At 41.1% G+C, this 25396-nt stretch overlaps 1 protein-coding gene across 6 annotated transcripts in view; it reads right to left on the reverse strand.

The window, feature by feature from the left end:
- mib1 (MIB E3 ubiquitin protein ligase 1) overlaps positions 1-21206 on the reverse strand; it is a 92417-nt gene extending 71211 nt beyond the window's left edge. For 4 of the 6 annotated variants that reach the window (XM_090225399.1, XM_036966888.2, XM_036966885.2 and 1 more), the window contains exons 1-3: positions 20058-21206; positions 19346-19517; positions 8942-9071 (exon numbers count right to left, since the gene is read on the reverse strand). In XM_090225399.1, the coding sequence (XP_090081525.1) occupies positions 8942-9071; positions 19346-19517; positions 20058-20286 (531 nt within the window). In that variant the 5' untranslated portion in view covers positions 20287-21206. The remainder of the gene's footprint in view (positions 1-8941; positions 9072-19345; positions 19518-20057) is intronic. The other 2 variants (XM_090225397.1, XM_036966886.2) reach the window with 1 other exon arrangement.
- Between the last annotated feature and the right edge of the window lie 4190 nt (positions 21207-25396).

The raw sequence follows: 25396 nt of genomic DNA on the forward strand, positions 1-25396 counted from the left end.
ATGAAAAGAGTGAGGAACTAGCAAAGACATTCCCATCTAAGAATCATGCTAAAGGCATGCCTTGGGGTTTTCATACACACTGTTGGATATGTCAAATGTATTTCGTGGATTTGGGCAAATAAACAAATAATGGCACCTAAATATATATCATAATATATAATTTAACATGGAACCTCAGACAGAGCCTAAAGAGTAGAAATGATGGAGTGGGTATACACAGTGCATTCGGAAAGTATTCAGCCTTGACTTGTTCCTCCTTTTCCTACGTTACAGCGTTATTCTAAAATGGATTAAATTAACTTTTTCCTCATCCACCAACACTCAATATCCCACAATGAATGAGTGAAAACAGGTTTTTAGAAATTTGGGAAAATACAAAACTGACATAAGTATTCAGAACTTTTGCTATGGCACTCAAAATTGAGCACAGGTGCATCCTGTTTCCATTGATCATCCTTGAGACATTTCTTCAACTTGATTGGAGTCCACCTGTGGTAAGTTGAATTGATTGGACATGATTTGGAAAGGCACACACCTGTCTTTATAAGGTCCCACAGTTCACAGTGCATGTCTTTGCAAAAACCAAGCCATGAGGTCGAAGAAATGGTCCGTAGAGCTCTGAGACAATATTGTGTTGAGGAACAGATCTGGGGAATGGTACCAAGAAATGTCTGCAGCATTGAAGGTCCCCAAGAACACAGTGGCCTCCATTCTTAAATGGAAGAAGTTTGGAACCACCAAGACTCTTCCTAGAGCTGACCATTCTGAGCAATCGGGGGAGAAGGGCTTTGGTCAGGGAAGTGACCAAGAACCCGATGGTCACTCTGACAAAGCTCCAGAGTTCCTCTGTGGAGATAGGAGAACATTCCAGAAGAACAACCATTTATGTAGCACTACACCAATCAGGCCTTTATGGTAGTGGCCAGACAGAAGCCACTCCTCAGTAAAAGGCACATGACAGACCACTTGGAATTTTCCAAAAGGCAACTAAAGACTCTCAGACCATGAGAAATACGATTCTCTGGTCTGATGAAACCAAGATTGAACTCTTTGGCCTGAATGCCAAGCATCATGTCTGAAGGAAACCTGGCACCATTTTCAGCGGCAGGGACTGGGTGACTAGTCAAGATCGAGGGAAAGATCAACGGAGCAAATTACAGAGAGATTCTTGATGATCATCAAACCTCAAACTGGGGAGAAGGTTCACCTTCCAACAGGACAACAACCCTAAGCACACAGCTATGACAACGCATGAGTGGCTTCGGGACAAGTCTCTGAATGTCCTTGAGTGGCCCAGCAGGAGCCTGGACTTAAACTCGATCGAACATCTCTCAGACCTGACAACGCTGTCCAACTTTATAGAGTACCAGACGTGCACACCAAATTGGGGTTCTCTTTCTCCGCGCACGCTGTTTGAATCTGATTTCAGATGTTCTAAATTGATAAAATCTCAAATCTAGTGCAAAGGCGTTTTAGAAGCATTGCCTCCATAGCTAAAACCAGACAGTCATTCAGTCTTCTAAACTCCAGACTCCATTTAATGCCAAGATGATTATTTATTTTCGATTATACTTTGGTAATGCTTTTTGTGACGAGTAATATAATGTTACATGGAAAATATGGAAAACTAACTAACTAAATGTAGAACTAAATGTATATCACACTCGCACAAATGCGACCAGTTATATTTCGTATTTGCATTTCATTTCTTTCACTAGCAAATGCGAGTGAACTGCTGGCACTTTAGAGCCCACTGAAAGTCCATCTTTTGTTTGCTAACATTAGCTTGAAAAAATGTGTTTACCTTTCCACAAAACAGAGTCGAAAAGGGATTTGTGTTTACGTACAGCTGACAAACTCCGCATCACAACAAACAGGAGGGGCAGACATGGGGTAGCTACATCCAATAATGGTGTATTAATCTCCATGTCCGTTGACACAAACTCCGTGCATGTCTGTGTGTTGCAGCTTGAGAATCTGGAAGTTAGATTTACTCAGTGGATTAATTGTTTATTAAAAAAGGTTTAAAAAAGTGTATAAGAAAATGTTTTAAATAAAAAATTCATAAAAACAAAATCAGGCCCTATTCATTTGAGCATACTTTTAACTCGTAGTTGGCAGGTCTGATCTCTGGAGAGACCTGAAAATAACTGTGCAGGGTCGTTCCCCATCAAACTTGACAGAACTTGAGAGGATCTGCAGAGAAGAATGGGAGAAACTCCCCAAATACTGGTGTGCCAAACTGGTAGCATCATATCAAAGAAGACCCAAGGCTGTGCTTCAACAAAGTACCGGTTTCTGCTCTCGTAAAAGCCTGGGTTTTATGCACGTTAACACCAGAAGCTAATTATCTTAAATGGATCAATTTAAAGTGTGGGTTCACAGCTCCAACCAGACGTGTTGGTCATTACTGAGACGTGGTTAATAAAGAGAGTTTTGAACACTGATGTGAAACTTTCTGGTTATAACCTTTTCGGGAAGACAGATCTTCCAAAGGTGGTGGGTGGAGTGGCAATCTTTACCAATGAACACCTTCAGTGCTTGGTTATCTCCACCAAGTCTGTCCCCAAACTATTCTATTTGTTGGTTTTACGCATTCAACTTTCAAATAACTCCGTTGACTGTTGCTGGGTGTTATCCGCCACCATCAGCACCGGTCTGTACCCTGTACCCTTGCCTATGCCGCTCGGCCATCGCTCATCCATATACTTATATGCACATATTCTCATTCACACCGTTAGATGTGTGTGTATTAGGTAGTTGGTGGGGAATTTAGATTACTTGTTAGATATTACTGCCCGGTTGAAACGAAGAAGCACAAGCATTTTGCTACACTCACATTAACATCTGCTAACCATGTGTATGTGACCAATAAAATTTGATTTAAACGTAACCCCCAAAAACACCTGGGTCAGATGGTTAAGACCCTTTCTTCATTAAAGTTGCTGCGCCTATCATCACCAAGCCTCTCCAACCTTTTTAACCCGTCTCTCCTCTCTGGGGAGGTTCCCATTTCTTGGAAGGCAGCCACGGTGCATCTTTTATTTAAAGGGGGAAATCAAGCTGATCCTAACTGTTACAGGCCAATTTCTATGTTGAAGTCAGAACATCTGCTGTCTCAGCCACTGCTTGTCACCAAGGGAGTACCCCAAGGCTCGATCCTAGGTCCCATGCTCTTATCAATTTACATCAACAACATAGCTCAAGAAGTAGGAAGCTCTCTCATCCATTTATATGCAGATGATACAGTCATATACTCAGATGGCCCCTCACCAGATTTTGTGTTAAACACTCTACAACAAAGCTTTCACTGCCCTTAACCTTGTTCTGAACACCGCCAAAACAAAAGGTAATGTGGTTTGTTAACCTCTCTGGGGTAGGGGGCAGTATTTTGACATCCGGATGAAAAGCGTGCCCAAAGTAAACTGCCTGTTACTCAGGCCCAGAAGCTAGGATATGCATATAATTGGTAGATTTAGATAGAAAACTCTAAAGTTTCTAAAACTGTTAAAATAATGTCTGTGAGTATAACAGAACTGACATAGCAGACAAAAACCCAGAGGACAAACCATCCAGGGGTAAAAAAAAATTGGGGTCATAGGATTTTCCAATTGGTTTCTATGGGATACCCTTATTATTAGGAACCTGGTTGCAGTTCCTATGGCTTCCACTAGATGTCAAAAGTCTTTAGAAAACTTTCAATGTTTTTCTTTTGAGAAATGAAGAAGTATTCCTATTAATTCAAGTGTCACTCCAGGTGGACTCTACTGTTTTGGTGTGGGTGAACAGGAGCGGGCTCCACGTTGTTTTTATCCGGTATTAGAAACAGTTGATTCCGTCTTAAATTTGATTGATTATTTACTGTTAGGGTACCTGAGGTTGGATTAGAAACGTTGTCTGAAATGTTTGGACCAAGTTAACAGGTAATTTATTAGATACTATGTAGGCATTTTGGGCGAGATGAAACCAGTGTATTTCTGAATCAAACGCGCCAAATAAATTGACATTTTTTGGGACATAAAGAAGGACATTATCGAACAAAAGGACCATTTGTGATGTTTCTGGGACATATTGGAGTGCCAACAGAAGAAGATCTTCAAAGGCATTAATTATTTGGCTATTTCTGACTTTTGTGGCACACCTGCCTGGTTGAAATATGTTTTGCATGCTTTTGTATGCGGGGTGCTGTCCTCAGATAATCGCATGGTGTGCTTTTGCCGTAAAGCCTTTTTGAAATCTGACACAGCGGCTGGATTAATAAGAAGTAAAGCTTTATTTTGATGTATAACACCTATTTTCAAGAACGTTAAATATTTTAATTTAGTATATTTTAATTTCACGCGCCGCAATTTCACCGGATATTGGCGTCCCACCTGCCCATAAGAAGTTAAGAAGAATGCCCCTCTCCCCACCGGTGTGATTACTACCGCTGAGAGTTTAGAGCTTGAGGCATGGCTAGAAGGTACATTGTCCTTCTCTCAGCACATATCAAAGCTGCAGATTACGGTTAAATCTAGACTTGGTTTCCTCTATCGTAATCGCTCCTCTTTCACCCCAGCTGCCAAACTAACCCTGATTCATATGACATTCCAACCCATGCTAGACTATGGGGACGGAATTTTTTCGATTGGCAGCTAAGGGTGCGACTAGATGTTCTTTACCATTGCCGAGTTAAATAAAATAACCTGAGTAAAGTGTCTGAATACACGCGATTTCCTTTGTTTCCCTTTAATAAATCTGAAAAAATTCTACAAACCTGTTTGATTGATGTGGGGGAAAAAAACTATTTATCTATTTTAGAATAAGGCACAACAAACGTAACAAAATGTGGAAAAATGTCTGAAAATATACAGTGCACTCGGAAAATAAGACATTTTTTTAAGTACAGCTATGAGGCTAAGGCAAGATTGGAAAAATATTACAATAGAACAGTAAATAAAGTATCCCTTTAATTAAGTCTGACCAACTTCCCTCTTTTACGTACAGTTGAAGTCGGAAGTTTAGCCAAATACATTCCAACTCAGTTTTCACAATTCCTGACATTTAATCCTAGTAAAAATTCCCTGTCTTAGGTTAGTCAGGATCACCACTTTATTTTAAGAATGTTAAATGTGGGAATAATAGTAGAGATAATTATTTATTTCAGCTTTAATATCTTTCATCACATTCCCGGTCAGAAGAGGACATTTCTCCAAAAAGGACAATCTTTGTCCCCATGTGCAGTTGCAAACCGTAGTCTGGCTTTTTTTATGGTTGTTTTGGAGCAGTGGCTCCTTCCTTGCTGAGCTGCCTTTCAGGTTATGTCGATATAGGACTCGTTTTACTGTGTATATAGATACTTTTGTACCTGCTTCCTCCAGCATCTTCAAATAGGTCCTTTGCTGTTGTTCTGGGATTGACTTGCACTTTTCGCAAACCAAAGTACGTTAATGTCTAGGAGACAGAACGCGTCTCCTTCCTGAGCAGTATGATGACTGCGTGGTCCCATGGAGTTCATACTTGCGCACTATTGTTTGTACAGATGAACGTATTTGGAAATTGCTCCCAAGGATGAACCAGACTAGGAGGTCCACAATTCTTTCTGAGGTCTTGGCTGATTTCTTTTGATTTTCCCATGATGTCAAGCAAAGAGGCACTGAGTTTGAAGGTAGGCCTTGAAATACATCCACAGGTACCCCTCAAATGATGTCAATTAGCCTATCAGAAGCTTCTAAAGCCATGACATAATTTTCTGGAATTTTCCAAGCTGTTTAAAAGGCACAGTCAACTTAGTGTATGTAAACTTCTGACCCACTGGAATTGTGATAAAATGAATTATAAGTGAAATATATTTGTCTGTAAACAATTGTTGGAAAAATTACTTGTGTCATGCACAAAGTAGATGTCCTAACCGATTTGCCAAAACTATAGTTTGTTAACAAGGAGTGTGTGGAGTGGTTGAAAAACAAGTTTTAATGACTCCAACCGAAGTGTATGTAAACTTTGAACTTCAACCGTATATACTTAAAGATGAATTATATTCTTATTCAGGCCCAAGTTCTAATTCTCACTTTGTGGGGTAAATAATATTCATTATAAACTAACAGTATATCTGCTGCTGGGCTGGGGAACTTGAAATAGCAGTTGAATGTGTGGAGGCGGGAGTTGCCTGAGCAAATTGCTTTCAGCATCGTAAAACAAATTATACTATTAAATAACACAGCAAAATGAGTCCTTTAAAATTGACTGTGGGGAATCTTATATTGAATACAAGTGGAGTCTAGACCGGAGCAGGATCCAGCGACAGAGCAAATCAGTTGGACGGGCATTTGATTTCCATAGGGGAGCAAGTTCTCTCGCCAATGGACCCCCTATTTTTTTATGGGCTTTTAAGACATGTAGCCTAATTTAACTGTAAAATGAGTCAACATGTACTACATTTTAATAGGGTGTATGGGTCAAAATGAAACTTTGGTTGTGGTGTTATAGTTTGTATTCCATGTTGCAGAGCAGCTTCTCAGGAACACAGAAGACTATTTCAAGAGGATAGGACTTAACATTACTGAGATATCTTACTCAAGTAATTGGTGGTGGAGGGGAAAGTAACCTCGCCAAAAAGGCACCAAATCACCTGTCTGAATTCTTAATTTCATTTTGGTCATATTGTTATGACATTTTCAGGGCTGATGTAGAACAGAAACGATTCAAATAATTTTGTATTTTATGAAAATATGCACTAATATGCAAATGAGTCTGTATGGAATACATAATTACAGGAACTTAAGCCCAATCATTTAAGGTAGGGTGCTACTATTTACAAATCATAAAGCTTTATAGAAAACAGAGTTTGTAACAATGTTAAACTTTGTGAAAATCAAAAATATCTGTATATGTTATGCAAATGAGTTACATACTAACATGCTAATTAGTCACACAGAGCCTGGCACACAGACACACACCTTTCACCAAGTATGTACTGTAACAAAGGCTAATAACATGGCTTACTTTTAAGGTAGGCCTACACCTGAGTTGGGTTACATTGTAATGTTATTTTTGGTGTTGATGAATTAACTGCATCGTTTCAAGTAAATAATTAGCCTAGGCTCAGAAGAGTGAGTGGGATGCCTGCTAGCCAACAGCACAGCAAGATAGATGGAACACGTTTTCAAATTCACTGGTATTTAGCTGCTATTTTAATTGATTGTAGTGCTGCAGCCACATAATACTGGTAGTTTCCCCTAGAAAGAATAAAACAATCAATCACAAAATTCGCCACTGGTACAAAACAGCCAATGCTGAAATCGGGGTGGCGGACGTGAATTTGGTCATGTCCCTGACAACACATACATCAAAACGTAGCTACGAAGCTCTGCTTTGCAACCTGCTACATTTATTGTGTCTCTGATGGAAAAAATACAACGTTTCACCTTATACTTCAGTCCAAGGATGTCCAACGACCGTGAAAGAACCTCAAGATTTTCCAATACTTCTAAGCATTACAATGACACATCGATCTTACTCTGGTAGGTTGAGGAATGAATACCTTCCACCAAAAGCAAATATGTACACAAAAAGGGCTTCCTCCACAGAGTAGAACGTTCTTAGCACGGCACTTGCTTTACATTTCGGGTTCATATCTCGTAAATGTCATAAATTAAACTTTGGGGATTTTTAGACATGGGTAACAACAGCCATATTCATGTTGTTTTCAAAGGATTTATTATAGTTTGACGACCACAATATTGCCATTTAGTAAAAATAGATTTTATAGAATTCTTGCATAGCGTCCATGGTTTGTTGCATCACCCAACACCCTACTTTTAACATGGCATGAAGACAACCAGTCATGCTTTCATCATTGTCAAACAAATCACTTCAAAAGTATGTTACCGTAGCACGTTATTCCAAAATAATTCTGGTATTTAAACAATGCAATGTGCACCCACTAACTTTCCTTCAATTAGCAAGTGGTTGAAGCTGTCTCACTAGAGCAGGGCCTAAAATGAACACCCACCACCTGCAGGTAGATTTTGGCATTGGCGGGAAAAATGTCTATTTCACCAGCCACATTGGCGGGTGGTCAGGGCTCCACAGTGCAAGTATTTCACTCGCATTTGTAAGTAAGAAGTCAAGTATAAATGCTGCAGTAGCTGTTTTCAGAGTACTTCCGCAGTGTTGTTTCATAGATGGTAAATTAAATCGCACAAAGTCAAAGAACTATGAATCCTATATAGCCTATTCCACCTAGTGCTGCAACACTGCCTGGCTGGGGGCTGTGTGCATGTGAAGAGCTGAGTGAGATTCATTTTTAGACACGCTAAGCGTAGGCATAAAAGTTAGTCTAATTTACTTGAAACAAAAGTCTACTGAAGTGAGACTGTCATTGTGTATCTTGGCTATTTATTTACATCATGTTATTTGTCACATACACATGGTTAGCAGATGTTAATGCGAGTGTAGCGAAATGCTTGTGCTTCTAGTTCCGATAATGCAGTAATAACCAACGAGTAATCTAGAGCTCTATGGAGCTGTTCTCTTCATAAATCTACAATGTGAATGTTGAAGCTGGAATGGTGAAACTGCAATGGCCATTTGCAATACCACAACAAATTTAGGGCAAACAACCAACACTTTTTATCCCTCTGACATCATTGCACGAGCAATACAACAGCATCATATGTACTACATTGTTTTTTGCCACGATCCACAACACTCCCCAGCTCTGCTCCGTCAACAAAACAAAGTGTATTGAAATGTATTCTGTGGCGATGAAGTATGCACGTCTTTTCACAATTATACTTATGTAGGGGACTGACTGGGATGGAACTAGTCAGTCCAAAGGAACTAGGCTGGTCCCCACAGTCTTCACACTCCTCCGATCACCTTCTGGAACCTAATGGAGGAAATCACACCGTAGCAAGACATTTTTTCATGGTACATTTTTTTGCAACAGAATGAGTACCTTTCCTCTCCTGCCGTTGCCTCCGTCCTGGTCCTCCCACTGCCAGTCCACTCCCCTCACCACCCGGCCACCTGTGTAGATGCCTCGGGCTGTGATCTTCTTCGACTTGCGCCGAGACTCCAACAGGACTCTGTCAAAATAAACAAGAAAATGTATGTTCAATTTACTGACAGTGGGTAGGTGTATGACAATAGTTGTAATTTGATGGGTGTTGAAGATGGAAATATTCAATCAATGTTGGATAAAGCTGGACGTTTATTTATGGTGGCATTGAAATACCTATTATTGGGGACATCATGAAGTTGATGTATTAGTCCATCTATGATTTAGGTCTACTAGCTATATAGGTTTTTACAATGTTCATTCAATGTTATTAGCCAAAAACTAACTTTGTTAATATGCCAATTTAGACCTTTTCAAGACCTGAGCATCTTTGGTCACTAACGTTAGATAGGTAGAATATTTCAAGATGTCCGTCAAAAACATACCAAGACTCCTCAACTCCATCTCTTTTGATGAAGGCTTAGAGCTGCTAACTGGATTTGAGAGGAGACTAATCGAGGATGTTTAACTGCGCAGTGTACTAAAAACGGTCCCAGTTTTATATTATTGGGATGAAAAGCCATGCTTGGCTAGCCATGAAAACAGACTGAACCATTACCACAACAGCGAGCAGTGCAATTGGCTTGCCAGATGGGCCTGCCTGATCGTCAGAGCAACAATACCAACATATCTAGGCTATACACTTAGTTTAACCACTGCCAGTGAAAAATTAACTCTACAGCCCATTGCCAGCACAACAATGGATTAGGCTACCCCAAAGTAGCCTCATCCATAGTGTCTAACGACATGTTAAACTTATTATGGCTGGGGGGCAGTATTGAGTAGCTTGGATGAATAAGGTGCCCAGAGTAAACTGCCTGCTCCTCAATCCCAGTTGCTAATATGTCAAACACAGCCACTATTGAAGTTAGTGGGATATTGGTCATGTTGCACTTCCTAAGGCTTCCACTAGATGTCAATCGTCTTTAGAAACTTGTTTGAGGCTTCTACTATGAAGGGGGGCTGAATGAGAGGGGAATGAGTCAGAGGTATGCCAGCAGTCACGCACTGGTCACGCGCATTTCACATGAGGTATCTCCCGTTCCTTTGCTTTTCTGAAGACAAAGAAATTCTCCGGTTGGAATATTATTGAAAATATGTTAAAAACATCCTAAAGATTGATTCCATACATCGTTTGATCTGTTTCTACGGACTGTAACGGAACTTTTTGACATTCCGTCTGCAACTAGTGAACGCGCTTCGTGAGTTTTGATTTGTTTACCAAAACGCGCTAACAAAAGAAGCTATTTGGACATAAATGGACATTATCGAACAAATCAAACATTTATTGTGGAACTGGAATTCCTGGGAGTGCATTCTGATGAAGATCATCAAAGGTAAGTGAATATTTATGTTTTTTTCTGACTTCTGTTGACTCCAACATTGCGCATATATGTATTTGTTTGTCTGAGCGCCGTACTCAGATTATTGCATGGTTTGCTTTTTCCGTAAAGCTTTTTTATTTTTTTAATCTGACACAGCGGTTGCATTAAGGAGAAGTGTATCTAAAGTTCCATGCATAACACTTGTATTTTCATCAACATTTATAATGAGTATTTCTGTAAATTGATGTGGCTCTCTGCAAAATCACCGGGTGTTTTTGGAACTACTGAACATAACTCGCTATTTCTGCTTTTTGTGACACCTCTCTTTGGCTGGAAAAATGGCTGTGTTTCCGTGGCTTGGCTCTGACCTAACATAATTGTTTGTGGTGCTTTCGCTGTAAAGCCAATTTGAAATCAGACACTGTGGTGGGATTAACAACAATATTACCTTTAAAATGGTATAAGATACTTGTAGGTTTAAGGAATTTTAATTATGAGATTTGTTGTTTTGAATTTGGCGTCCTGCACTTTCACTGGCTGTTGTCATATCGATCCCGTTAATGGGATTTCAGCCCTAAGAAGTTAAAAAGATTGAGGGCATCTGGTTCAAAAACATTGCGCAATTACTTGTGTCAAACCTCTATTTGGGTATCAGCAAATAATCACATTTCAAGAAACCTTGTCTTGTCTTTGACCTGGATATTCCAGCGCTTCAAAATAACAAATAGGATTTGGCTTGTTTTATTTACTAGTTGCTGGCATGCATCTTTCAGACTCTGGGTCATCCTGGGTTAACCCTTGCACACTGTCTATTGAGAGTAAACAAACATAATGAACAGCCTATAGTGCCTAGACTAGACACCTTGATTTATTCCACATTTTGTTATGTTCCAGCATTATTCTAAAATGGATTATATAAAAGCAAATCCTCAGCAATCTACACACAATACCCCATAATGACAAAGTGAAAACAGGTTTTTAGAAATGTTTTAGAAATGTTTGCATATATACATATACACATATATATACATACATACACACACACACATACATACAAAACAATACCTTATTTACATAAGTATTCAGACCCATTGGTATGAGACTCAAAATTTAGATAAGGTCCCACAGTTGACAGTGTACGTCTGAGCAAAAACCAAGCCATATGGTTGAAGGAATTGTCTGTAGAGCTCTGATACAGGATTGTGTCAAGGCACAGACCTGGGCAAGGCTGCCAAAAGATCTCTGCAGCATTGAAGATTCCCAAGAACACAATGGCCTACATCATTCTTAAATGGAAGAGGTTTGGAACAACCAAGACTCTTCCTAGAGCTGGCCGCCCAGTCTAACTGAGCAATCAGGGGAGAAGGGTCTTGGTCAGGGAGGTGACCAAGAACCCGACGGTCAAGCGTCATGTCTGGAGGAAACCTGGCTCCATCCCTACGGCGAAGCATGGTGGTGGCAGCATCATGCTGTGGGTATGTTTTTCAGCAGCAGGGACTGGGAGACTAGTCAGGATCGAGGCAAAGACGAACAGAGCAAAGTACAGAGAGATCCTTGATAGAAACCTGCTCCAGAGCGCTCAGGACCTCAGACTGAGGCGAAGGTTCACCTTCCAACAGAACAATGGCCCTAATCACACAGCCAAGACAACGCAGGATTGGCTTCGGGACAAGTCTCTGAATATCCTTGAGTGGCCCAGCCAGAGCCCGGACTTGAACCCGATCGAACATCTCTGTAGAGACCTGAAAATAACTGTGAAGCAACACTCCCCATCTAACCTGACAGAGCTTGAGAGGATCTGCAGAGAAGAATGGGAGAAACTCCATAAATACAGGTGTGCCAAGCTTGGAGCGACATGCCCAAGAAGACTCAATGCTGTAATCGCTGGTAATTCAACAAAGTACTGAGTAAAGGGTCTGAATACTTATGTAAATGTTTTATTTCAGTTTTATATTATTAATAAATTAGCAAAAACATTTTGGGCACTGTGTGTAGATTGATGAGAAAAAACAACAATTTAAAACAATTTAGAATAAGGCTGTAAAGTAACAAAACGTGGAAAAAGTCAAGGGGTGTGAATAGTTTCGCAGGTATATATTTGGAAAAGTATGCATCATGAAATTGTCTGCTCCGTAGCATTGTTATTACATGACCGATGAGGCACGCATCCATTTATGCTTCAAACCCAACTTTATAATAGATTATATTTTACTCAAAAATCCATGACTTACTGTAAGTCATTGTTGGCAGAATAGATGGATGCAGTTCAATGCATGACTCATATAATTTACCAATACATTTCTTGGTAGCTATCAAGTTGTAAATCACAGCTGGCCTGGTACATTGTTTGCTGCCTCCACCCATTCGGGATGTACTGCTCAAGTTTCAAATACTCAATATGAAAATGTAAAATAAAAACTGACAACTGTAACTAAGGATGTCAACACAATTCATCTAGCAAGGGCAATGATGACAAGTCCATAATAACGTGGCAATTAGACTAGCGCACATGTCAAACAAGGCCCACGGGGCAAATAGGACACAAAAGCGAGTATAAATGAGTGAACAGTTGAGTCATCTACTTTATGAAATTACAGTCTGATGCACTTGCATCTGTGAATTGAACTTCCATTGCGTTGCTTTTGTGTGTCCCGTTTACAGCGCGCAGCGGTGGGAAAGTGTACAGACACATGTCAGAGTCCTAGCTAGGCTACCAAACTGTTGCAGTCTGGCATCGGTTTTTAAAGTTTGACAATGAATAATCAAAAAACAAAACCTGCAAACCATCCAAAAAACCATGTGTATCCAGAAAAATGTAGGCCTATTACAGGAACATTTGAGCAGTAGCCTAGGCTGGCTACTCAACTACAAGACATTTTGAGTGCACCATACACCAGTGCTGCATTCAACCGCACCGGTGATCCATGTAGTGCAACAAAAATGAAAAACATGTTTTAAGTTACAACATATTGCTTCGTTTTTGTTTTTTGGAGTTATTAGGGTCGCGGCATATTATGCAGATCTGCAAGCAGAGCAGCAAAGACAAAGAATGTATGGTTTAACAAAAAGTATTTATCCCTTTTGTTTTAATATGTTAAAATGCTATATACAGCACCCATATGTACATAGGTGCACACTATAAAGTAGCAATTTTTTGTCAAATCAAATAGGCTAAATTTGGCCCGCAAATTAGTTGTGGTTTTTCCAATATGGCCCGCTAGCTGTTGGGAGGATGTCATGAAATTGGAGTTGTTGAGTGACCGACTTTTCACTCATATTGTTTTTTTGGTGGCTACAGCTAGAGATGCAGGTGTCATTTGGTTAGCTAGCAAGAAATGAGAATTGCTATGCTAGCTAGCTATGGTGAATTTGAACAATTTATCCACAGTTAGCGTCTCTCTTAGTTGCCAATCAAATGCATTTGGCATTGATAAAATGGGCGGGCAGGGAAGTACACATTCAGTTGTCAAAACGTGGGTTTAGACAAGCATGCATTGGCAAGCAAGCGGCAGAAGGATGAGCAGGCTAGAGGTCGACCGATTAATCAGAATGGCCGATTAATTAGAGCCGATTTCAAGTTTTCATAACAAAATGTTGTTGTTTTTTTACACCTTTATTTAATCTTTATTTAACTAGGAAAGTCAGTTAAGAACACATTCTTATTTTCAATGATGGCCTAGGAACAGTGGGTTAATTGCCTTGTTCAGGGGCAGAACGACAGATTTTTACCTTGTCAGCTCAGGGATTCAATCTTGCAACCTTACGGTTAACTAGTCCAACGCTCTAACCACCTGCCTTACGAGGAGCCCGCCTGTTACGCGAATGCAGTAAGAAGCCAAGGTAAGTTGCTAGCTAGCATTAAACTTAATCATAATCACTAGTTATAACTACACATGGTTGATGATATTACTAGTTTATCTAGCGTGTCCTGCGTTGCATATAATAGATGCAGTGCGCATTCGCAAAAAAGGACTGTTGTTGCTCCAACGTGTACCTAACAGTAAACACCAATGCCTTTCTTAAAATCAATACACAGAAGTATATATTTTTAAACCTGCATATTTAGCTAAAAGAAATCCAGGTTAGCAGGCAATATTAACCAGGTGAAATTGTGTCACTTCTCTTGCGTTCATTGCACGGAGAGTCAGGGTATACGCAACAGTTTGGGCCGCCTGGCTCATTGCGAAATAATTTGCCAGAATTTTACGTAATTATGACATAACATTGAAGGTTGTGCAATGTAACAGGAATATTTAGACTGATGGATGCCACCCGTTAGATAAAATACAGAACGGATCCGTATTTCACTGAAAGAATAAACGTCTTGTTTTCGAGATGATAGTTTCCGGATTCGACCATATTAATGACCTACGGCTCGCATTTCTGTGTGTTATTATGTTATAATTAAGTCTATGATTTGATATAGCAGTCTGACTGAGCGATGGTAGGCACCAGAAGGCTCATAAGCATTCATACAAACAGCACTTTCGTGCGTTTTGCCAGCAGCTCTGATGTTTATGACTTCAAGCCTATCAACTCCCGAGATTAGGCTGGTGTAACCGATGTGATGTGAAATGGCTGGCTAGTTAGCGGGGTGGGGTGCGCACTAATAGCGTTTCAAACGTCACTCGCTCTGAGACTTGGAGTAGTTCTTCCCCTTGCTCTGCATGGGTAACACTGCTTCGAGGGTGGCTGTTGTTGTTGTGTTCCTGGTTCGAGCCGAGGTAGGAGCGAGGAGAGGTACAGAAACTATACTGTTACACTGGCAATACTAAAGTGCCTATAAGAACATCCAATAGTCAAAGGTTAATGAAATACAAATGGTATAGAGAGAAATAGTCCTATAATTCCTATAATAACAACAACCTAAAACTTCTCACCTGGGAATATTGAAGACTCATGTTAAAAGGAAGCACCAGCTTTCATATGTTCTCATGTTCTCATGTTCTGAGCATATATTGCACTTTTACTTTCTTCTCCAACACTTTGTTTTTGCATTATTTAAAACAAATTGAACATGTTTCATTATTTATTTGAGGCTAAATTGATGTTATTGATGTATTATATTAAGTTAAAATAAGTGTTCATTCAGTATTGTTGTAATTGTCATTATTTCAAATACATTTTTTAAAATTGTCTGATTAATCGGTATCGGCTTTTTTTGTCCTCCAATAATCTGTATCGGTGTTGAAAAATCATAATCGGTCAACCTCTAGAGCAGGCTACTTCTCCCCAACGTTTATCAGTTCAATTTTGACGGCCAACTAGCTGAAAAGGTTTGAAAGGGTTTATCTAATGTTCCCTTGATAGATTTTAGCTCATCTGGCTAGCATTAGTTGTCGATCTTAATTAATGCTGTTTATGTGCATAACCGAGGGAGCGATAGCCTACCTGGTTGTTTGATCAATAGGACTTTTAATTTCCCAAACGTAAGAGGACTCCCGTGGTATTTACATATTGGAAGAAATCCAGTCAGGTATGTTTTGTGCATTTTGGCGAATGCGTTCTAATGGTGGACAGCTTGAAGCATGGGGGTCTGCTGTCCCCACTTGCTTCAAGATGTCTACCATTGTTCCTGTAACCAAGAAAGCAAAGGTAACAAAACTGACTATCGCCCCGTAGCACTCACCTCTGTCATCATGACATGCTTTGAGAGGCTAGTTAAGGATCATATGTACCTTACTTGACACGCTAGACCCACTTAAATTTGGTTACCACCTTAATAGATCAACGCAATCGCCATCGCACTGCACACTGCCCTATCCCATCTGAACAAGAAGAATACCTATGTCAGAATGCTGTTCATTGACTATGAAACAACACCTTCACTTCGCTGACCCTCAACACTGGGGCCCCACAAGGGTTTGTGCTCAGCCCCCTCCTGTACTGCCTGTTCACCCATGACTCCAACTCAATCATCAAGTATTCAGACAACACAACAGTAGTAGGCCTGATTACAAACAATGACAAGACATCCTAGGTGGTGTAGGTGAGGGCTCTGGGAGTGTGGTACCAGGAAAATAACCTCTCACTCAACGTCAACAAAACAAAGGAGCTAATCGTGGACTTCAGGAAACAGCAGAGGGAGCACCCCTTATCCACATCGACGGGACTGCAGTGGAGAAGGTGGAAAGCTTAAAGTTCCTCAGTGTACACATCCCTGACAAACTGAAATGGTCCACCCCATAGACAGTGTGGAGAAGGCGGCGCAACTGCGGCTCTTCAACCTCATGATGCTGAAGACATTTGGCTTGGCACCTAAAACCCTCACTAACTTTTACAGATGCACAATTGAGAGCATCCTGTCGGGCTGTATCATCGCCTGGTACGGCAACTGCACCGCCCGCAAACGCAGGGCTCTCCAGAGGGTGGTGCGGTCTGCACAATGCATTACCGGGGGCAAACTACCTACCATGTCCTTCAGCACCCGATGTCACAGGAAAGCCAAAAAGATAATTATGGACAACAACCACCCGAGCCACTGCCTGTTCACTCAGCCATCATCCAGAAGGCAAACTCGGTAATGGTGCATCAAAGCCGGGACAGACAGACTGAAAAACAGCTTCTACCTCAAGGCTATCAGACTGTTAAATAGCCAGCACTAGCACAGAGGCTGCTGCCTATATACATAGACTTGAAATCAATGGCCACTTTCAATATGGAAAACTTGTCACTAATGTTTACATATTTTGCATTACTCATCTCGTAAATATATACTGTATTCTATTCTAATGTATCTTAGTCTATGCCACTGACATTGTTCGTCCAAATATTAATATATTCTTAATTCCATTCCATTAGATGTGTGTATTGTTGTGAAATTGTTAGATATTACTTGTTAGATCTTACTGCACTGTTGGAGCTAGAAACACAAGCATTTCACTACACCCGCAATAACATATGCTAAACATGTGTATGTGACCAACAAAATTTGATTTGATGATGTAAAGTCTCACTATTGCTACTGCCTGTAAAGACACAGTCCAGTTCAAAGTGAATGATGGCAGACCCGTGTGGCAAATGGCTTATTTGCATATAGGCCTACTGTAGCCCTGGTCGGCTATGGCGTCCCAGTCTGCGTACGCTCCGATCCTGAACAAGACAAACTTTTTTATTAGGTATTATTTGCCGCAGTGTCTATTAATTGTCCAATCGCACTGCCGCTTTCCCACTCCATATAGCTATAGGATTTTTACAAATGCCTTACCATGTTATTCCCAAACGTTCTATGAATTTATGAAAATTACCTTAAGTACTCGCTTGTCAGAAAACATTTTTAAAAATTCAAACAAAAACAATAAGTGTCTTTCTTCCTTGGGGTGTATACGAACAGATTTTTTTAAATGTTCATGTTGACAAAATGCTGTCAGTTCCACTTTAAATGGCAATTGGTCAAGAGAGAACCCACAGACTCATAAATAGCCAGACTGCCGACAGTCAGTGTGGCATAACAAAAAAAAGTCCATTGTGTCTTCAATTCAGAGCCGTGTCTGTGGGGGGGATGGGGACAATTAACAGTCTCAGGGGAACCGAAGTCACAGGTCGTTGAAAGGGTGCCAGCGGTCTCGCCATGCGTTTGGTTTGTCCCTTTGGATCTAATAAAGGGCTTGAAGCAGTTGGAGGGACTGCTATAGCAAGAAAATATATCCACTGTATGTAATAATGCAGTAACATGTCCTGGTTGCATTCTCTGCACATTACGTTTCAGTCAGTTCACTTTGAAAACCACAGAAACACACTAATTTTTGTTTTCATAAACTAACTTTTCAGCTCCTTTTTTTATTGGGGGAGGCAGGTAGCCTAGTGGTTAGACCGTTGGGCCAGTAACCGAAAGATTGTTAGATAGAATCCCCGAGCTGACAAGCTAAAAATCTGTCGTTCTGCCCCTGAACAAGGCAGTTAACCCACTGTTCCTAGGACGTCATTGTAAATAAGAATTTCTTCTTAACTGACTTGCCTAGTTAAATAAATGTAAAATAAATAAATTCTGACTTTTACATTTCTGTCCTATCATAACCATTGAGGTTCAATAAGAACTGGAGACTGAGTCCAAGATGTCAGACCATTGTTTTCAAGGTAATCTACTCATTTTCGTATATGACGATTCATACGGGTTCAATCCGGTTTATACGGACCAACATCACATGCGTACTAGCACGACTTCATAACATCATCCAAAAACATGGCAGACATTAGATGAATATAAATATAAAATGTTAATATTGTCAGCTGTGATTGATGGGGGAAAAATTAGGCTCAGCAACAATTATTTGAATAATTCCATTAATGTGTTGCGCACAAAAGGTGATGACTAAAGTGTCTTATTAGGAATTTTCAAATCTGACTTCCCTATGTAGCAGAACTGTCGGAGCAGTCGAAACCGTGCTTCTTGACCGGAACCCTGGCCCGTTGACCATAACATTCTCAAGACAGGTTTGTTGTTATGATTTGGCATTTTATGCAGTTATGCTTTGTCTTTCATTTGTAAATCTTCTAGGGAAGCAGATAAAGACAGACATGGACAGTAACATGGGATTGGCTGAGGCTCCAACAACATCGCTGCTTCTGAAATAGAGTCTGAGCAGTCGCCTGGCAACAGAGAGCCATGATCGGTGGCCACATGTTGAGTCTGCCTAGAAGGCTGGGCTCAGGCACCACTTCTCAAATGTCAGAGACAGACAGACAGCCAGGGAGAAACAGAAAGCCACAAAACAGAGAGTAAAATGGGTGGGTCCCTCAATATAAATCAACCAAAGGATGTAGATTAGAATTGTTATCATTTAAATCATTACTAAACCATAGAGTTTGTCATAGACGTGGGGCTGAGTTGACAAAGCATCCCTACACATTGGTTCCACGTTGTCTTTATTGCGGTCACACTGCATAGATAATCAGATCTCACACTGAGTAACATGACTGCATTGAAAATGACCTGGAACGTAATCATTAGCTTCAGAGGGCAGCTGACAGTACTCACCTCTCGCTGCCAGGGGTGGTGATCCTGTAGAAGCGGTGTCGCAGGTGGTGCTTGTCTCCGTGGTAACAGGTGGTACAGAGGTCATAGTTGGTGCACTCCGCACACTTCCAGCGGATACCGATGATAGGCTGCTGACGGCAGGTGTCGCACATGGTACCGTCATGCTTGATACCTGAGTAGTAACAAGGCAGTCAGGAACATTTCTGCTGGGCAGCAGGTTGCCTAGCGAGTGGCGCAGGTGTCTAAGGCACTGCGTCGCAGTGTTGCGGCGTCACTACAGCCTGTGTGTCTGCTAAATGACTCAAATGTAAATGTTGGAGGTGTCAAGTGTGAAGCAATGATGCCTCTGCCCACAGCTCTGGGGCCTGTTGAATTGCCATCTTCGTGCTGTACCATCCTTCATCAACACAAATAAAAGGAAGCATACAGTACTCTAGGTCTAAACACTCAGAGGGCGAAGTTAATCACAATGCTTGCTTTGATGAAGATATCTTAAGTAGTCATCCTCACGTCTAACTCTCTAGATGTCAATCAAACTCAACGTGCTCCATGTAGCACGCTTGATGCATTGCAATAACTTGTAACGTGGCGGTATGCCAAACAACCGTGTACACATCAACACCCAAATGCATAGGCTAATATAAACAAATTATTAACAGAAACAGGACATACGATATGTTTAGCGATCACAGAACCAGCAGGGCAACATTACCTGTGGGAGCACTGTCAAATATCCTCACGTCGTATGCACCAGAGCACCGATAGTTGGCCGCAGTCCCGTTATCCCAGACAACAACCACTTCTTCCGGACTTTCGAAACTCCTGACGGTGCCGACATGTCCCTCTCCACCATCCTGTTTTCCCCATTTCCAATCGGGTCCACGGATCACTCTCGCACCAACTCCTTCCATCATCACACGGTTATTCCTGCCAGTAGTCATTTACGAAAAGGTCTCGCAAATAACGTAACACAAAAAATATATAGCCAACTAGCAGGATATGCTAACTAGCTAACTACCTGTGTTTGGCAGGATAATTTTGAGAAGCAAAACCGTTCTGTTGTCCAGAAAAACACAATTTAGCAATATCTTGTTAGCTTGCACGTTTCGTTAACTAGGCTAGCCTGCTTGCGGTAAAGTTCCAAAACAATATAGCAGACACAAGCTAACAGTTAGTTGCAAAGGCAAATATACATTGCTAGTCAAATGTATCGTAGTGTAAATGTAACAAAGGTTTAGTTAGCTTGCTTGATAAAACAACGCGTTGTACTGGAAATCAAAGCCAAGCTAAGCTAACTCACTAACGTTAACTGTTAGCTAGCTAGCTTTGCCAACTAGCAACTGCCAAACATTAGCTACCAAAGTAAGCTGTTGAATGGCACGCACTTTCCACTCCACAAGCTGTTCGTCTGCAATGTTATGTAAATAACTGGTATGTCTCAGTATCCCCTTTCATGTGCTTTTCGTCCCAAGAGCACAAGACATTGTCACCCCAAGAGCGTGTAAAGTAGCCACATCGTCACGAAATGGTATACCGTTATTAGCTAGCTATTTAGTTAGCTAGCTTGTGCCTCTGCATGAATGCCACCTCCACAACTTAACGTTAGACCACTAGTGTAGATTCGTCCTTTTTGTTGGATAAATAATTTAATTCGTAGGTACGTTTAGCCTATGTATTGGATTTATGTCTCAAATGTATTTATTTTGTCAAATGGCTCGCAGAAGTAAACTCAGTATAAACGCGTCGCCATTATTGTCAATCACCAAGCAGACGGAAGTTTACCACAGATAAACAATGAGACAGATATTTCCCTGGATGTATAAATGTGAAGCATCCGCTTGATGTTTTCTCTCACTACCAAATTTGGTAGGGAGAGGAAGCCCACTGGCGAGTGCAGTGGGAGAACATGGAACGAGATGGCTTTTGGCCGATATTCTGCACATTTTATCATCATGAAACCTTTGATCTCAGTACAGTTTTCTGTTCCCAAAATTATAATATGTTATGAAGAGTGGACTAAGTTTTGTAGACTTTGCCATTGGGGAAAACAATCGCTGTTTAGAAGGAGTGCAAAGGCGAATTAAGTTACTGCACACAAACACTTCAGAATAGGCGTTCTCCAACGGAAATATGCAGATAAAGCTAGAACACGCCAATAGGATCTCTCTAGCTCGTGCTTGGCTCTGCCCACCTCCTGGCTTGTTCCGCACACTATGACTCATTTGTTTCCATTGGAAACGACAGGCATATGTGTATCTTGGTTTAGTTGTAAAAATCTTTGGGTTGACGACGAAGATGTTTTGGTTTGGAAAGCAAGGGGTTTGCCGCGTTCAAACACTAGTAGGAACTAGGAAACGCGGAAATATCCGACATGCCGATTCGTTGTACACGGCACGTGCATAACTACAAACATATAAAGTCCGATGTTTCTGCGTTGTTCAGTTCCGAATAGCACATTAACCCAGCAATAGACAAGCTCAAGGGGTAATTTGACAAAGCGCAAGGTGGGGCAATTTGTTTTGTCGAAAACGCAACATGCAAATGTTCTCAAAATCCAATTTCTTCCTAAATACATTTCCTCTGTTTTAGCCTGATGTAGATGCAGTCTTTGTAGGACTATGATAATGAAGCAGCCGAGGCATATGATATACACTGCCCAGTATATCAGATAAACCACCCTGTTCACGAAAATAGTATGCTCCTACAGACAGTGAGTCACGTGGCCGTGGCTTGCTATATAAATCAGGCATTGAGGCATTCAGTTACTGTTCGATTGAACATTAGAATGGGCAAAAAAACTGACCAAAGCGACTTTGGTCGTGGTATGATCATAGGTGCCAGGCGCGCCAGTTCCAGTATCTCATGCACGACAGTGTCTAGTGTTTACCGAGAATGGTGCTACAAACAAAAAACATCCGGTGAGCGGCAGTCCTGTTGGCGAAAACAGCTCGTTGATGAGAGGTCGAAGGAGAATGGCAAGAATTGTGCAAGCTACCAGGCAGGCCACAAACAGGCAAATAACAGTGCAGTACAACAGTGGTGTGCAGAACGGCATCTCGGAACGCACAAATCGTCAGTCCTTTTCACAGATGAGCTATTGCAGCAGACGACCACACTGGGTTCCACTCCTATCAGCTAAAAACAAGAAGAAGGGTCTCCAGTGGGCACGCAATCACCAACACTGGACAATTGAGAAGAGGAAAAACATTGCCTGGTCCGACGAATCCTGGTTCCAGTTGCGTCATGCTAATGGCAGGGTCAGGATTTGGCATGTGCAGCATGAGTCCTGGTGGCGGTGTGTGGGCAATGTTTTCCTGGCAAACGTTAGGTCCCTTAAAACCAAATGAGCAACGTTTCCATGCTCTGAAGAATTCAGGCTGTTCTGGAGGCAAATGGGGGTCTGACCCGGTACTAGATGGGTGTACCTAATACTCTGGCCACTGTGTGTGTGTGTATATATATAAACACACACACACAGTGGCCAGAGTATTAGGTACACCCATGATTTTATATATACATGTATATAAAATATCATGTTTTAACCAAAAAAGTGCTCAACAAATCAAAATATATTTTATATTTGAGATTCTTCAAAATAGCCACCCTTTGCCTTGATGACAGCTTTGCACGTTCTTGGTGGCAACATCATGTTGTGGGGATTTTTTTGTCAGCGGCAAGGACTGGGAGACTAGTCAGGATCGAGGAAAAATGAACGAAGCAATGTACAGAGAGGTCCTTGATGAAAACCTGCTCACCGTCAATTTATCCCCCGATTGCTCAGGTTAGCTAGAGCTCTAGGAAGATTCTTGTTTTTTTACATTTGGAAAAAGTCAAAGGGTCTGAATACTTTCTGAAGGCACTGTGTGAGTGTGTGTGTGTGTGTGTGTGTGTGTGTGTGTGTGTGTGTGTGTGTGTGTGTGTGTGTGTGTGTGTGTATATATATATATATATATATATATATATATATATATATATTAAACACTCTGTTCAAAAATTTGGGGTCACTTGTTTTTTTTGTCCATTAAAATAACGTCAAATTGATCAGAACTACAGTGTAGACATTGATATCTACATAGGCACACAGAGGCCCATTATCAGCAACCATCACTCCTGTGTTCCAATGGCACATTGTGTTAGCTAATCCAAGTTTATAATTTTAGAAGGCTAATTGATCATTAGAAAACCCTTTTGCAATTATGTTAGAACAGCTGAAAACTGTTGTTCTGATTAAAGAAGCAATAAAACTGTCCTTCCTTAGACTATCTGGGGCATCAGCCTTTGTGTGTTCGATTACAGGTTCAAAATGGCCAGGAACAAATAACTTTCTTCTGAAACTCGGCAGTCTATTCTTGTTCTGCGAAATGAAGGCTATTCCGTGCGAGAAATTGCCAAGAAACTGAAGATCTCGTACACCGCTATGTACTACCCCCTTCATAGAACAGCGCAGAATAGAAAGAGGAGTGGGAGGCCCCGGTGCACAACTGAGCAAGAGGACAAGTACATTAGTGTCTAGTTTGGTTACATATTTTTGGTTATGTAGTGAATGTGGACACCTGCTCATAGAACATCACATTACAAAATCATGGGCATCAATATGGAGTTGGTCCCCCGTTTGCTGCTATAACAGCCTCCTCTTTTCTGGGAAGGCTTTCCACTAGATGTTGGAACATTGCTGCAGGGACTTGCTTCCATTCTGCCACAAGATCATTAGTGAGGTCGGCACTGATGTTGAGCGATTAGGCCTGCTCGCAGTCATCGTTCCAATTCATCCCAAAGGTGTTTGATGGGGTTGAGGTCAGGGCTCTGTGCAGGCCAGTCAAGTTCTTCCCTGCCGTTCTTGACAAACCATTTATGTATGGACCTCGCTTTGTGCACGGGGGCATTGTCATACTGAAAAGTTGAAAGCACAGAATCGTCTAGATTGCCACCGTATTCTGTAGCGTTAAGATTTCCCTTTACTGAAACCAAGGAGCCTAGCCCAAACAATGAGAAACAGCCAGAGACCACTATTCCTCCTCTACCAAACTTTATAGTTGGCTGCCATCCACCAAACCCAGATTCTTCCCTCGGACTGCCAGATGATGAAGAGTGATTCATCACTCCAGAGAATGTGTTTCCACTACTCCAGAGTCCAATGGAGGTGAGTTTTACACCACTCCAGCCAATGCTTGGCACTGTGCATGGTGATCTTATGCTTGTGTGCTGCTGCTCGGCCATGGAAACCCATTTCATGAAGCTCCTGACAAACAGTTCTTGCGCTGATGTTACTTCCAGAAGCAGTTTGGAACTCAGATGTGAGTGTTGCAACGGAGGACAGAAGATTTTTATTAGACAACTTTGGCAAAAGCAACTTTTCAACTACCTACTACTTTTTTAGCTACTTTGCAACTACTTAGCATGTTAGCTAACCTGTCCCTTAACCTTAACCCTTCTCCTAACCATAACCTTAACCCTTTTAGCTAACCCTTCTCCTAACCCTAAGCTAACCCATCCCCTAACCTTAACCCTTTAACCTAACTCCTAAACTTAACCCTAACCCCTAGCTAACATTAGCGAGCTAGCTAACGTTATCCACCTAGCTTGAATTCGTAACATTTCATGCGTTTCGCAAATTTGTAACATGTAGTTTTTTGCAAATTCGTGACCTAACATGTTAAGCAAATTAGTAACATATTGTACTTATTGCAAATTCATGACATACAGTATAATACGAATTGTAATTCGTAGCATATCATATGTAATGGGTGAAGGACAAATTAATGAATACATATATAACTCTAAATGTGCGCAATTGTTTTGCATGGAATAATCGGAAATGTGTAGTTCTGACTATGCTCAATAGGCGATGATATTAAAACCAAATAGTTAGAACATTTAACAATCCCTTGAAAATGGCACGTAGTTGTCAAAGGTCTTAGCGGAGCTGGGGGTCTCCTTGCCCCCCAGCAGTCAAATCGATCGTATTGTGGCGTTTTATTGAAACCGACCTATTCCTGTGACCTGTAGCCTGTATTATACATTTGAATATACAGTATTTGCTTCCTTGGAACA

This window comes from Oncorhynchus mykiss, chromosome 28, assembly GCF_057628025.1.
Source record: "Oncorhynchus mykiss isolate SJ-2025 chromosome 28, ASM5762802v1, whole genome shotgun sequence".
NCBI classification, from domain to species: domain Eukaryota; kingdom Metazoa; phylum Chordata; class Actinopteri; order Salmoniformes; family Salmonidae; genus Oncorhynchus; species Oncorhynchus mykiss.